Source organism: Sceloporus undulatus, chromosome 5 (genome assembly GCF_019175285.1).
Source record: "Sceloporus undulatus isolate JIND9_A2432 ecotype Alabama chromosome 5, SceUnd_v1.1, whole genome shotgun sequence".
Taxonomy (NCBI): Eukaryota; Metazoa; Chordata; class Lepidosauria; order Squamata; family Phrynosomatidae; genus Sceloporus; species Sceloporus undulatus.
In genome coordinates, this window is record NC_056526.1 from 27610227 (window position 1) to 27626324 (window position 16098).

General features: G+C 39.7%; 1 protein-coding gene across 5 annotated transcripts in view; it reads right to left on the bottom strand.

Annotated features, from left to right (window-relative positions):
• Positions 1 to 16098, bottom strand: part of IGF1 (insulin like growth factor 1) — a 164053-nt gene that overhangs the window by 67174 nt on the left and 80781 nt on the right. For 2 of the 5 annotated variants that reach the window (XM_042470038.1, XM_042470040.1), the window contains exons 1-2: positions 12510 to 12844; positions 5813 to 5972 (exon numbers count right to left, since the gene is read on the bottom strand). In XM_042470038.1, coding sequence (XP_042325972.1) covers positions 5813 to 5972; positions 12510 to 12572 — 223 coding nt within the window. In that variant the 5' untranslated portion in view covers positions 12573 to 12844. Of the gene's footprint in view, positions 1 to 5812; positions 5973 to 10115; positions 10182 to 12509; positions 12845 to 16098 lie in introns of those variants that run through there. The other 3 variants (XR_006104226.1, XM_042470041.1, XM_042470039.1) reach the window with 3 other exon arrangements.

Below are 16098 nucleotides of genomic sequence, written 5' to 3' on the forward strand. Positions count from 1 at the left end.
CTGTTGGAAGACCACTTGCTGCTTTCTTATTGTTCCCATATTGCAGACTAGAGGCTAATGTTGAGAGGTCTGTAGCTTGCTAAAGTCCATAACCAAGGGGTGGTTGTTCAACTAGGGACATCCTGCTCCATAACTCAGCCTCTTAGTGTATTATCCTACCATAGCTATCAATTTATACAGAAACCAATACATAGTGGAAGAGAAAGTAGCTTACAGATGCAGGTGAAAAAACATTATCCACTGATACAGCAGGCAGGGGAAAAGCAGGGGAAAATGAAGAATACAGAAGGCAGAGCTGGCCAACAACTGCTAGGTGATAAAGAACAAGTGATATTTCACTGAGTAAAGTAATTTCAAAATGCTTGCCAAATAACATCAAATGTTTCCAAGTTGTCTCTCTTTGTACAGCATTCCATTATTTGTTGTTGAACCAAACTGCTTGATAGCTCAAATTCCATGGCATGGTGAAATACTGGCTTTCTAGTCTCACAAAGAGATCCTTGGCAACCATAATTAATCTTTGTATTTCAGTCTGATAGCCCTTTGGTCTCAAACAGCTGGAAAACAACCTGAAATCTTGTGTCTTTTGCAGAAGGAAGCATAAGTATTCAAGACGGGACTTTGACATTTGATCCCCCCTCCTTCTTCCCATATACATTGCTAGCAAGTATCCAAAGAATTAATTTGCCTACCTAATAAAGAGAAACTGGGGTTTAAAATAAATAACAACAAAAATTAATATACAACCAATGGAGCCTAGAATACAAATTGGGAGAAGAAGTAGTGCTCAGCAGATTTATACTGACAGGAGAAGGAGAAGAAATCACTTTCTCAGACATAATTTTCAAAGAATAGCATGGTATACTGGTTTGAGTGTTGGACTACAACTGGAAACCAGTATTCCCTGCTTATCTAAGAAAAAACCAATTTGGTGGCCTTGGGCAAGTCACACACTCTCAGCCTCAGAGGAAGGCAATTGCAAACCCCCTCTGAACAAACCTTGCCAAGGAAACCCCATGATGCCTGCTTTTTCCTGTGACTGCTCTAGAAATGCTCTTGGGGCTAAGCAGGTGGTGTTTCCTAGCCTGGTTCAGCACTGCAGTGGGAGCTTCCTGCTACCTTGTACCAGCTTGGCTTTTGGGAACTGCAAAACTCAAGCAATAAGTTTGAGATGAGGAGGAGAGTGCACTTGCTAGTTTCCATTGTATATCAGCCTGCCTGATTTGTAAATGTTTATCAGAGGAATTGAACCTGAGATCGTCCACATATGTAACACGTACTTTGACACTGTGCCATAGCCTCTCTTCTCTACCACCCAGGTATAGTTCTTTATACTGACCTTTCTTGCAGGGTTGTTTACAGATTCCACAGCAATTATGTATGAAGTGCTGTGAAGTTTCTTCATATGCAAATGTTAAAAATGATTCTAACATTTTTCTTCTGCACATCTTAGGTGAACGAGCAGCAACTAAGTTTTAATCTGCACTGCAGAAATAATACTACTTTAATTTCCATGGCTCAGTGCTATGGAGTCCTGAAATTTGTAGTTTTGTGAGTTATTTAGCCTTCTCTGTCGGAGAGTTCTGGTACCACAACAGACTATAAATTCCAGAATTTCATAGCATTCAGCCATGGCAGTTAAAGTGGTGTCAAACTGCATTATTTCTGCAGTGCAGATTTGACCTCAGACAAAAGACAAGATGGTGAAAATGAAGCAAAATAGTACTTGGAGACTCAACAGTGCCCTGGATGAGCTAGTATCTAGAACCATAATACAGTTTTGTCTAGTCTTTTATTGCCACTGGACATTGCTGGGAGGTTCCATCACTCTTCTCAGGATCTTGACACCCCCCTCCCCCAAAAGTGGTTTTCAGAAACTTTCTATGCCACTTGTAGCAGTTTAGTTTTTCCATGAATATTTTTAGGTAATACTTAAAATATATATATATAAAAAATCAATGAGAAGGATTTCTGGAATGTAATGCCACACAAAAACTCTAGAGCTGTGGTTCCCAAACTTGAGTCCTCCAGATGTTTTGGACTTTAGCTCCCAGAATTCCTGACAGTTGGTTAAGCTTGCACAGTAACGTGCTCATTTCTAACAGAGTATTAAATGTGTATTAGTTTGTGAATTAGCTCACCACAATGTGGTTAAAGCATAAGCCATATACAGGCATTTAACATGTATACATAAGGACCCAAAGTGTGGAAGAGAACATATACAAGTCTTGCCTACATTACATAGAATGAGCATTATTAAAAAGAAAAACAGTAAAATACTTCATGAAATGTGAGTATGATTTATTTGTACTTGTTTTTCTAATTCACTTTATCTGTAAATATCATAAGGAGATTATTATTTAAAACATACAAATAAGCAGTCAATAGTACCTGTCAAAAAGAAATCTAAACCATATCACATCCTCATTTGCTCTTATTGCATGTTTCATGTAGTTGCTAATGATACTAGCCTTGTCTGTAATAACAAGAACATATTGTGCAATATATTTAATTAGTGGGTAGAGGACCTGCTCTATTCCTTTTGACATCAGAGCCAGATGCAATCATCTTCAGAATCACTACCCTAGCAAACTGTTGTATTGAGGGACTTGGTTTTATGATACTAAATATGTATATACACACAGAAAGAAACAGAGACAGTGACAGAGACATAGAGGCTGTGCATTCCAGTAGTAAGTGCTGGCATCGGGGTGGTGTGGGGGTGTGGCATTTGGACGACGCATGCCCCAATGCCACCACAATGCCAGCAGCACACTGCCCATCTGACCACATGGCTGGCAGTGCTGCAGCACTCCTTTGGTGTGGCGTTCACACACCACACACCAAAAGGAACACCAATAGTGCTGCCATGGTGGCAATGCTGGATTGGAGCTGTGGCATGCGGTTGCTACAGCCCCAATCTGGTGCTCAAAGGGGTAGTGCAGAGCCACTCCTTCAGGCCAGTCTGTTTCACCCCATAGAAAGACATACATAGATATCACTATGAATATTTTTATATGTGGCAGAAAGAGAGATAGATAGGAGAAAAATATAGTATTAGAAGAAGAAGAAGAAGACATATTCTTTTTCTAATAACAGAAGTGGAGAAGAAAAGATAAAATTAAGTTTTCCTAAAGCAGGCCTATTTGAAAAATCACAGAACTGTATTTCAGTGGCTAGGACATCTCTTTGTGAGCCAAATGATGGTCTCTCTTTAACCCCGAGCATGTTCTGACTCAGATGGCAAAGTAAGGTCAACCGAGTAAGCATTTCCTGAGAAGCTTGTTTTCCTTGGAAATGTCGCACTCAAGCAGTAACTACACCTGACCTTTTACAGAACATTAATTTTATAGCTGGCTGATCTAAGGTGATACACCCACAACTGCAGGATTCACTTTAGTGGCCTCAATAGTCTTGTGTCTCAATAGCAAAAAATTGCCAACACAAAAAGCAATACATACTTAATTAGTATACTTGCTGGCATTACTGGCAGAGACTTTCAAGGATAGAAATAGTATATGGGATGAAGTGCTCTTTCACCCCCTCAAGGAGTTCTCTCTGGGTCATGATTGAAGCTCTTGGGGGGAATGGTGTGAGGAAGCTTACATTGCCACTGCCCATGCTGGTCTTCTGCTGTGAATCAACAGAGGATTTCAAATCTTTAAGCTTTCAGTCCCCAGACTGATACAATCACTGTATTAGCTTGAAATGTTTCATATGCCAACCTGAAATCCTTAATAGGATGAAGTGCAAAAATGTTTTAAAAGAATGAATGAATTTTTTTATAAATAGAAAAAAACATGAAAAACGAAACAGTGCCTGTTGTATTTAAATCTGTTCTGAAACAAATGCAAAGAGGTACAAATGTAATTCCTATCTGAAACATATGGAGCTAGCATGGCATAGTGGTTTGGGTGTTGGACTATGACTTTGGAGACCAGGGTTTTATTCCTGCTTGGCCAAGAAACCCACTGGGAATGTTACATGCACTCAGTCTCAGGGGAAGGGAATAGCAAATCTCCTCTGGACAAATCTTGCAAAGAAAGCCCCATAATAGGGGCTTTCACACTTTTGAAACAGGTTAGAGTAAAAGGGGCAACTTTTTCTAATGGCAACAATGGTGAGATTGGTAGCTGCTCCTGAACGTGCAGTTTTCCTCTCACTGTTCTAGCAGTTCTAGGGGGTAGGAAATGGCAGCCCCTACCTACATACATATAATTTATTTCAGTCAATGACCAGTAAAGAGCCCCTACTTTTTCCCCTTGGTGAAATAACACAACAGGCAAGGGGTCCTGGGAAGAACAGAGATGGCCAGGAATGGCTACTGAATTCAGTACTGCTGACAACAACAGCTGTAGAACTTGTTTAAGAGAAGATGAGGAAAGAAGGAATAAAAATGACCTCCACTAAGAACAAAACAAATTAGTGAATTAATAATAAAAACAAGTTAATCATGTTAGTGAATGGAATTTCTAAATGGGAGTGGATCAGGATAATGGCAGCCTCAATTTTTTCCCTTCATTTAACACATTCTTCAAAATGAGCACAAAAGGAGTTATTACTGTTCTTGACACACACAAATGACACCACTGTGGCTTCTCTACTTTGTTCATCTACGTATCCAACAAATTGGCATTACTCTTAAAAGAGCACACAGATTGTGTCCTTCACACCAGGGTTTCCAGCCTTGGTCTGTGTTACTTAATTTTGAACTGGTAATTCAAAAGCATAGTTTTGACAGATCTTCTTAACATAACAATACCCCACAAATAAAGCAACTAGCTTTTCAGCCCTGCTACTGCATTGATTTCTGTTACATGTTTACTCTTGATCAGCACAAACCAACCTCAAAGATGAGTTGCCAAATGAAAAGATTATTGGCAAAACACCCCAAAAAGAACCCCTTGACATTAAACAAGTCTTTTCTTATAGGGCATCCATTGAACAAAGAAGAATATTTTGTGATTTTTCCTCTTTGCTGTCATCTCCAACATTGGAACATTTAGTGCTTAGGATGTTTTCCTTCCAAACAATTATGCTAAGTATAGCTCTGATTTATAATCCAGTGGATTCTAGTTCCATGTGTCATTTTCGCTGAAGAAATTTAGCATGTAGAGGATTCTGGCTAGCGGTCTGGCTGAGGAATGTTTTTCAAGCCATTCAACACAGTTTACAGCACTGTATATCAACATTTACCCAGCCCTGCTGCTCCAATATCTTGAAGCTGAGGCAATGAGGACTGATCAGTACAGCACACTCATCCCATAGCAGTTGTTTAGTGTTATCACATCTTGCCTCCCACACTTCCTCCTTGAATGGACATCAATTCCTATACCCACTCAGACCAGGTGTTATAGTGAAGTGGGTTTGTAATATTACATGACTCTCAGTTCTGTGCTGAAGTACAGTTCTAAGTATTTGCCAAGTGCAGCATGTTGTACCTTTGTATTTAGGAAGCCCTTAGGAAACAAAACCCCGAAGTTTAATATGAGAAAATGAGGGAACCAGCTGAAAAAGAGTTAAAAGATATAATAGTATTGAAAGGCATAAAAAAACTGAGGGGTGTGTCCGTGGGAAGGTGGAGGAAAAATAAATTTAGGAAGCCCTTAGGACCACAAAGTATTCCTGAGTATTAGGATACAATGAGCCATTTTATTTCATCTTTACTTTTTGTTTATTTTCTTGTATGGTTTGATTGAATTATTCAAGCATGGTGTCTTGGAGAGCTATATTTGTCTCGTCCCTTCAAGTCTGTAAGGGAACATTCTTAGGATTTATGAATGAGAGAAAGAAAAAGGGATGTTCAACTTACTGAAATAAAAACCTCTTTCTCCACAGACAAACTGAAGAGCATCCACCAATTCAGCACCACAAAGTGTCTCTGGGCCAGCTGCCACTGATGAACTGGTCAATGTAAGAAAGCACAGGCCAAAGTAGAAGAGATGAACATAGGACACAGTAAGCATCTTCACCTACAAAGAAAGTAAAAAGTATTGCATTAGAATTCCCTAGTAGAGTCCTACAGTAGAGATTGCCAGTTTAGCCATTTATATATTCCCCACCCTTGATAATTGTTGTGGTACCTTCAAGTCAGCTCCAAGTTGAACCTGTCTTAGGGTTTTGGGAAAGATTTATTCAGAGGAGGCTTGCCATTGCCTGCCTCTAAGGCTGAGAGAGCATGACTTGTCCAAGGTCACCCAGTGGCTTTTCAAGGGCAAAGTGGAGAACCGAACCCTGGTTTCCCAGAATCCTAGCCCAATACTCAAACCACTACAGCAAGCTGGTTATCCCCCAACAAGATATATATTGTCAAAAACTAAACTTGGGAATGTTACTTGCTTTAAACTAGAGCTGGAAGCTGTAGTCTAAAGCAAGTACACTTTCCATGCTGCTAGAAAGACAAAAAGAGATCACAGGATTGCATAAAATGTGTAAATCCTGATTTAAACATATGAATTAAATTTTTGAAAGAAATGCTATAATTTGAATAGAATTACAGTTGCCCCTCTTAATGCACAGATCTGAGATCCGCACCCTTGAATATACATGGAGGGGCGGCCTCTGCTATTTGCAAACCTATGGGGCTTGAATAAGTGCGAGCCTCTGTTTTTTTGGGGGGGGGGGACGGATCCCCTGTAAAAATGGAGGGCCAACTGTATAATACATCTCCCTAAAAGGGTGAACTGTGTGTGTGCTCTGTGTGCAGTTTACATGCTGCTCTTCTTTATTATAGTTCTTCATTTTTAGAGTTAGGGTTGGACAGAATAGCCTTCAAATGAAGGACTGTCACTTAACAGCAGTTTTAACAGAGGCTTATAAAACGGGACACTACCATAGGGCTTCCTCCCACCAAAGGCCTGTTTTTCCTTCTCTCCCCACAGATACCACTTTTACTTGCCTGTGAGAGCTGCCTGCTACATCACACATGTCTCGGTATATAATTTTCTTTGATTAAGCCACCCATAATTTTAACTAAAATAAAAATTTGAAGAAAAATTGTGAAAAGGTTTGGAGACTTTGTGAAAATTTGCAAGACTTCACAAACCAACAGCTAAGGGGTCAAACAAAAGTTTCCCAGCATCACCTTCTGGATTTAGAAGGTGGACTAGGAAGGAATGGAGTCTCTTTAAAACAGTGCCTCAAGGTCCCACACAAGAAAGGATACCAGGTCAAAGATATCAAAAGCCATTGAAAGGTCCGGTGGAATTAACAAGGACACACATTCCTCCTGTTCAGTTCTCAGCATAGATTGTCCACCAAGGCAACCAAATATATTTCTGTTATCAGATCCAGACTGAAATGGATCTTGATAATCTCTTTAATCTAGAAATCCATGGAGCTGGGTGAGTGCCGCATGATCTAGTATCTTGCCCAAAAATGGAACATTGGAAACCGACCAGTAATTGTCCAATACAATAGGATCTAAGGAGGATCTTTTCATGATTACTTATGATTGCTTCCTTTAGGCACGCTGAAACTCTGCCTTGTTTTAGCATAGCATTGATTATGCCTTCATTCAGGCTCCTCACTGCCTCTGGATTTTTTAACAGACCAAGAAGAGCAAGGGTTTAATGCACATGTGGTGACCCTCACCTTGCCAAGAATCCTGTCCACTTCAGGCTGTACAAACTGAAAAGTAGAATCATAGGATCGTAGAGTTGGAAGAGATGACAAGGGCCATCCAGTCCAACCCCTGCCATGCAGGAAATCTCAATCAAAGCATCCCTGCCTGATGGCCATCCAGCCTCTGGTTAAAGACCTCCAAAGAAGGAGACTCCACCACACTTCAAGGGATTGTGTTCCACTGTCGAACAGCTCCTACTGTCAGGAAGTATCCATTATCACTGGACAAGCATGGGCTAAAGTTACATCCACTAGATCTGTATTAAATATAGCATCAAAGTCAAAGCAAATCTGAGTGATTTTATCTGCAAAATTCAAGACAACTTGTTCACAGAGGCCTGTTCCATGGCTTGGATTCTCCTCTCATGGGTTTCTGCCTTAGTGGGACTTGTAGTCCAATACATCTGGAGGACATCATGTTGGGGAAGGTTGATGTGGTTCTGTGATCCTGACATGTCACAGATAAATCCACACAGCATTGTGTCGTCAGTTTTCAGAGAGTTTAACTGCAAAGGGGAAGGCCACAAAAACTGAGTGTGGTCCAGCTACCAAAGCAGCTCTAAACCCTGTATAAATGCTGTTTAAATTGGGATTAGCAGCTGCTTTGTGTTATTGGGAGCAGCAAAAAGGAGCTGAGGCACACTGATCTTTCCTGGACATCAGTGACAATTTAATCATATTCTTCACTGAATGTTAGAAGAGCCAAGCAGAAATGAAAAACACAAATACCATCAAACCACAAGAAGTTCAAAAGCACTTTTTATGCCTCTTTGGCCCCAAGAGCAACCAGGAACACCTCAATACCTGCATGAGCCATCTGATATATATGTGAGCTCTGTAACAAAACATGGTCTACAAGCTCTCTATGTCATCTTCCATACCATTTAGTCTCCCAGCAGGTTTCTATCTCTTCTATAAACACACACAGTCTGACGCTGGTGGGATTTCTTTGGTGCTTCTGCAAGTCTTAGGTCCTCTAAGTCAGTGGTCACCAAACTGTGCCCTTTAAGAGATTTTGGACTTCAGCTCCCAGAAGCCTCAGCCATGATGGCCAATAGCCTGGTATTCTGGGAGCTGAAAATCCATTAAAGAGCACAGTTTGGGGACCACAGTTATGTTAATATATCACTTCTGTTTCTTAGTAGACATGTTTGATTACACATCTATCATAACTGAGCAGTTGAGCTATTAGTATATAGGAAGCAGTTATCTACTCATAGAATAGATAAGACACAACATTTCTCAACTTTCTGGCCCACTCAACAATATTCTATCACATTTTAATTATAAGCAGAATCTAGTATGTCTGGGATATAGCTGGGGTAAACCTAGTTTCTCAATGACTGAGAGCCACACCGATTTGGAGGAGTGGGTTTAGCCTTTGTGCTCTCTTCATGTGCACCCTTTCAATTGTCTCATATGGCTGCCATTTGCTAAACTTGCTGGGGCTTGCTATAGCTGTTAAGGGCAAAACCCACCATGGCAATGACAGGCTATCTCTCCTAGACAGGGAATCCATAGAAGGCTCATTATATAAATACCCAAAACAAAGTCAGATTGGTGACACTGGCACATACTTTCTTCTTCTTCTAAACCCTTCTATTGCTCACGCCTGTGTGTGTGACAGATGGCTTAATTGCTAGCCTGTATGAAAACAGAAGATGGCAACATAGATGCTGAAATCAACACTCTCATTCACCATGATGACATCATCAGAATGAAAATATCAAACACAAAAGCCAAAAGAGATACATCAAGGAATGACTGAGGAGGAAACATATTTTCATCTGCAACATGAGTCATTCCCCAACTATGCCACAAAAAAATCAAGGGGAAAAAAAAGCCCCATAATGTATGAATATGACTTCAGTAGCCAACAGAAATATCCTCTGTGTTTAATTTTTCATGCTCTGAATGGTCCAGGCTTAATAATTTCACTTTTCCATCACTTAACAAAACCTCCAAGCAGTTTAGTGTAGGGGCAAATCACCTGCTGGTTTCATGATCTTGCTTCCAAGGACGCAATTCAAGGAGTTCTTCCATCATAGTCTCAATGGAACAGCACTGTATAACTATTAAAGAACACTGTGTATTTCACAGGGTGTTCTTGAAGCACATTTGTTTTTGCCTCAGGCAAAAATGCCATCTAACAATATAATATTTTTTGAGTTTTTGAGCAAAACTACATTGTAAGAGAAATATCGAAGACAAGCTTTCCATGCCCCCCACTTTGTGAGAGCCAGATACATGACACAATGCAGTTGCCAGGAGTTTCAATCCCTCCCCTTATGATCAAACAAACAAAGACTTCCAGGGTTTGGGGAAAAAAATAACAGATTCCTATATTCCTAGGCCAAATGAACCAATGAACCTAATCTGTATAACATCTAATTGACCCTTATATGGAACCTGTAGAAAAAGGCTCCTTTTCCATACCTTTATAGTTCTTTTGTCTTTCGATGGGACAGTTGGAGTCATACAAAAATACTTACGATGATTAACAATTTGCCTGCAGGGATTTTCAACAGGTCTGGGTGTGTCCAGTTTATTTTGTGTGCAAATTGAATAGAACACAGAGGGCTTTAAAAGCATACCCTGGCAGATGGGTGGAGTTTTATCAAAGCAGCTGATTAAATTTGGACTCTGAGTTTGGACTGCGAAAGGCTGGCTAAACACCCCTGTAATGAATGACCAATTATATTTCACAGCTGGGATTTTCACCAGTCTCTCGTTCAGGAGAAGATTTGGTCTCTGCTGTGCTTGGACAGCAGCAGTCCAAAACAGTGGCGCTTAAGGAAGCCAACAGATGGCTTGCTCCGTGGCTTTTACACCTTCCGTGCCCTCCCCCAACTCCTCCCATTCAACAAGCTTTAAATCAAGCAGCGCATCCGAATGCTCAAGCGAAATTCGGGTAAACGTTGCTTTGTGACCACCTAAAACAGATGATCCTTCTGGAACAGCTTCACAGTGATGACAACAGATATAGCATATATTGAAAATAACACATTTCTTGTTATATCTTCTTTTTGGTTGCTTATGGGATTCTAGGCTCCAAGTATGATCCTGCGCTAGTGAAACAGATGCTAAGTTTGTTGCCATGCTGTCAAAGACAACCTTACAATTAATTAATGTATAAGTATGTCCAGTGGGTTCAGTCAAAGGAACAGAAAAGAAGATTTCAACGAGAAGGCTCCAGGCACTTCTGTACAGGATGAAGTTTTGTTCTAAATGACATTTATAAGCCTCACTGACATAGCAGATAAGTGCGGGCGACATGTTTCACAAGGATCTTGTTGAAAGTTCCCTATTTGTATTACTATTGCTGATTTCTTCTTTAAGATGCCTTTCTATTTTCCTTACCCCTTCAGGGCTAAAGCTACAGTTAAGTATCCTCATTGGGGAACTAAGGGCTGCAATCCTAGACATTTGGGAACAAATCCCACCAAATTCAGTGAAAGTTACTTCTGAATTGACATACACAGCATTTCATTGTAAGTCCTTCTGAACTTAATAAGGAAGATTTCAGTTAACATGCTTAGGTCATGTTCATCATTCACAGAGAACCTGTCAAAGGTTATAAATGGATATCTCAGATTACTTCTGTAGAACACTATTTGACAGTAGTTGCAAATATGTCTATGTTGAAGAACTTACATTAAAAGCACTGGTTACTTATTATTTATATTTAGTATATTAACATATTTACTTATATCCTCCTCTTTCCAGTGAATTTAATACTGGATACTTTCCATAGTTTTGCATCTGTTATCCTGACCATTCAATGGCTATTGACTTTATATGAGGAATTTATATGACATCCTGAGGTATATTAAAAAACAACAACAACCTTCCCTGCCCTAAAATAAAAGGAATGAATTCTACTTGCATTTAAAAAGAAACATATACAGCTAAACTAAATTGGCATCTACTGCACTGGAGTCTCTGTCAGCTGAACACTTCTCTGCCTACACATGGAAAAACACAACAAAACTTTGTTCTTGCAGGATATAATTTTGCTGAGAATGGAAACTTGAGTGAAGGCCAGCTAACAGAATCAGAGGTCAGTGCATCTACTGAAGCCAAATCTACCTTAAAGAGTTTTGGGTTCCTAAAGAACATTAGTATAGGATACAAATTTATCTCAGACTTTGCTTGACAAAAACCTCTTTGCAAAAGGCAAAATAAACCCAGACAAGAAAATAGCTCAATTTTCCTTAATGCACAGTTGCTGAAGCTTAAGCTTTGGAATCTGCATGTCTAGCAAGAGCTGTACATGGTTTCTATTTAGGAAGAGGGAAAAAATTCATTTTGACTTTTAACAGGACAATATTACCAAGAAAGAAAGAGCAAGCAAGAAAGAATAAATGTACAATAGTTCCAGCATACAGCTGCCAAAAGAACTGCACATTACCCTTCAAATTTCATTCTGTGCACATCATAATCTTAGAGACCTGAATCAGCTACCTTTTGTCTAATGGTATCACAGTGTCAACATTTGCACCTGCAGAGAAACTCTAAACTTCTTGTTCCATGTTCAGCTATCTTAGCTACAGAAAATGATGTCAGTGGAAATTTCAGATATATGACAGAGCCAGAATTTTGTAAAAATGTTTCTCCAACCCAAACTGAATTCTTAAGTACCTGCAATACATTTACTTTTACAATCACTAAGCTTTGCAGAGACACACTAGCACATTCAGTCAAGCCTCCTTAGCTGTACTAAAACTGTCTGTTCAGCAGTTTAGAAATAAATTCCTAATACACAAATAATGCCACTGAAAAAAATACCTAATAGCTTCCATGCCAGAATCAGATCACACACAGTAAAATTCTTATTCTCATCAATTTTTTTAAAAAAGAGAAATCAAATAGGAAGAAAGATTTACCTTCAAGAAATCACAAAAGCAGCACTTAAATAATTGTGTTGAAAGACTGTTGATTTTCCCCATTGCTTCTTAAGTGCAAACTCTGGAAATGAATTGGTTAGCAGAAATAATGAGGGGGGAGGGGGAAAAGAAAAAAAGAAAAAGAACTCCAGAGAGAGGTGAGATGTTGAGAGCAATTTACATTTCAATATTGAGGACTTTTATTCCATTGCGCAGGCTCGATCTGTTCTGATTTTAGCAGTGACAGTGAGATTTAGCAAACAGAAGAGGGATTTAGAGAAAATCCTCACATTTATCTACATTACAGACACTGTAGACAGGAAACAGCTGGGAGAACATTTGCCTTCTCTCCCTCTCTCTCTCTCTCTCTCTCCCTCTTCTGGCAAAGTTACTGAGTAAGGACTTTTTTGGGCATGGTGACAAATAACATCATACCTTTGCATTTTGAAACTGGAGCACTGAAACATTTTTTTCCCAAAAAAATCTCCTCCCTTCTTAAGAGACCGTACATTAATGACGGGAAGAAAAGGGGAGGGGGACACAGCTTAAGAAGCTGAAATTGCAATGGGAAATGAAACATATGAATGGTCACGTTTCAACTAGCTGCAATCCACACACACACACACACACACACACACACACACACGGTATGATCTAAGAAGCTGCAGAATATTTGGACCATCATCAAAACCAACTTCTACTAATGTTAACCCTAAAATTATAGTTTGTAGTCTGATCCATATAGGAACCTTGATGGGGGACTTTCCCCACTTTTACGAAACCATGTGAAATAACTGCAATTTTCTTACTACTCAGAGCTTGGAAAACTAACTTTTCTGAAAGTCTACCACTTTGAGATGGGTTGGTACAATTTCCTTAACGTGTTCCATCATACTACCTGTGTGCAGAACATTTGCTTTGCTTTCCATTGGTGGTTTATGGCATTTTTCTTATTCATTCTGTTAAAGAAATTTAAAAAGGTGGTATTGGGGAAATGACCCAAGAACAGTGGCAGTGACATGATCCAAATGCAAAAGGTTCTAGCTGCTTCAGTGCTTGAAGAGCCAGTTAAAAAGAACCAGGTAGCAGGTGATAGGAAAGACTCCTATGCTTGAGACTCTGCAAAGCTTCTACCAGTCAGATCAAATACATTCTGAATGGGATGGTGAACTAGTTTAACCCAGTATAAAATAGCTTCTCTACAGTCCCTAAAACATTTGCCTGCTCAAATAACAATACCAGGAATTGACAGGTGAAGTTTTCTGTGGTATGAAAAAAAAAATCAGCAGCCAGTGTCTGTAAGCCACCATGTTATTAAGAGGCACAGGAGTAAGAGTGCATTAAAAGTTTGTATACCTAGTAGCTAGACTGTTAACATTTGTACGGCATCATTTGACAGAAGATGATATTTATGTTTTGAAATTTATAGGGTTTCCATAAGTCAACAGGCAACTTGAAGGCACATGCATATAAACACACACTCACATTGGCTCTATAGAATTATATGATGTTGTTGTTGTTGTTGCTGTGTGTCTTTAAGTAATTTCTGACTTATGGTAGCCCTGTCATGGGGTTTTCTTGGAAGAATTTGTTTGTCCTTGCCTTCCTCTGAGGTTGAGAGAGAGTGACTTGCTCAAGATCACTCAGTGGGTTTCCATGGCTAAATAGGGATTCAAACTCCGGTCTTGCAGTTTCCTAGTCCAACATTCAAACCACTATACCACATTAGCTGACATAAAAACAATACAGTGGCCCTTTGGTATCCACTAGGGTTTAGTTCTAGGACCTCTCATGGATATCAGAATCTATGGATGCTTAAGACTCCTTAAATACAATGGCATAGCAAAATGGTGTCCCTTATATAAGATGGTAAAATCAAGGTTTGCCTTTTGGAATTAATATTTTTAAAAATATTTTGAAGCTGTGGATAGTTGAATTTGTGTATAAAGAATCTATGGGTGTGGAGGGCCAACTGTATTCATGAAAATGGTACATCTTAAGGAGGTGTCTGCATCTGGAAGGTCGGTCCTCATTTGACCATTAAAAGGGAGAGAATGCCACAAACCAGGAGCTTAATGTTCTGTTCTTGACAGCCTTGTGCTCCTGGTAACTTCCAGGCTATGTGGCACTACAATCTGGTGTCACAAAGATTTATTCTGAGGACTGCAGTGACCAGCCAAGCATAACAGGGATCAGACAGTCTTTGCGATAACCACATTCCAAGTTGTTTAGGGCTTACCCATAAAAACTTAAACTTGGAATACTGAAATCCAGTACAGTTCCTCCAGCAGAGGTATTATGTGTTGTTGAAAAAATCCCTTAGTCAACACACTAGCCACCTTTTTCTTCTCTTTTTTTCTTTTTTCTTCAGTTCTGCTTGGATCTCAATGGAAGCACCATACAGAATACACTGCAATAATCCAGGCTTGATTATTGCCAGTGCCTGGACTACTGTAGTCAGGCTATCATAGACCATGGTATCCTTCTGGAATGCCTGAGGGAGTTAGGCATTGGGGGTACTGCACTCCAGTGGCTCCAGTACTACCTCTTAGGCAGATTCCAGATGGTGATGCTGGGGGACAGCTGCTCTTCCAAGAGAGAGCTGACATGTGGCATCCCTCAGGGTGCCATTCTGTCCCCATGCTGATTAACATTTACATGAAGCTGCTGGGAGAGATCCAGGAGCACCCAGAGTATGTCTCTGCTCCTTCAGAGAGGAGTAGACAATCGATAACAGGTCTATGCACTGGGTGTGGGAACCACTCATCCACACAATTTTAATCTTGTTAGGATTTAAGATCACTTTATTGGCTCTCATTCAGCTCCAAATTGCATCTGGTCCAGAGCTGGCATGGCTCAGATGATTCAGATTTTATGGAGAAACTGAATTGTGCGTCATTAGCAGGACTTATACAGCTTTGCTCCAAATTTCCTCATGACTGCTTCTAACATGTTCATGGAATAACACTGGAGCCCTATAGCACCCCATAGGACAATTGCCAGGAGGATGAGAAGCACTCCCATAATTATTAGATTGCCCCTACAGAGAGAAACAGAAACACTGGTATAAGGTGCTCCTAATACCCATTCCATGGTCAGTGGTATCAAAACCCATGGAGCAATCAAAGAGAAGCAAGTCTCCATCTCCCAAAATGACTCTGATCTAGACTTAAATGGGTTTAGCTCAGAAGTGGGCATTCTCCAAGGCTGAAAAGTATTCTGCCATTACCACTGTGGGCTGGACTGCCACATCACAGCCCCTGTAATGTCAAAAAATGCTTGCTGTTCTCACATCACAACCGTTTTGGATACCTTCCTTAAAAATGAGATGTTAGTTAATTGGTAGCCATGGGTTTTGGAACACTGGTCACACAGCTATCCATTTAAAATGCCATTACAATCCATTTGTTATTGTGATTGTTGTATTAATAGATGTTATATTGTTGTAATCTTTTTATATTTTTATAGAGTCTTTATGTAATTGTATTAATAGTCTGTAACCCCTCTTTGATCCATCGGGAGAGGCGGGGAAACATAAATTATTATTATTATTATTATTATTATTATTATTATTATTATTATTATTATT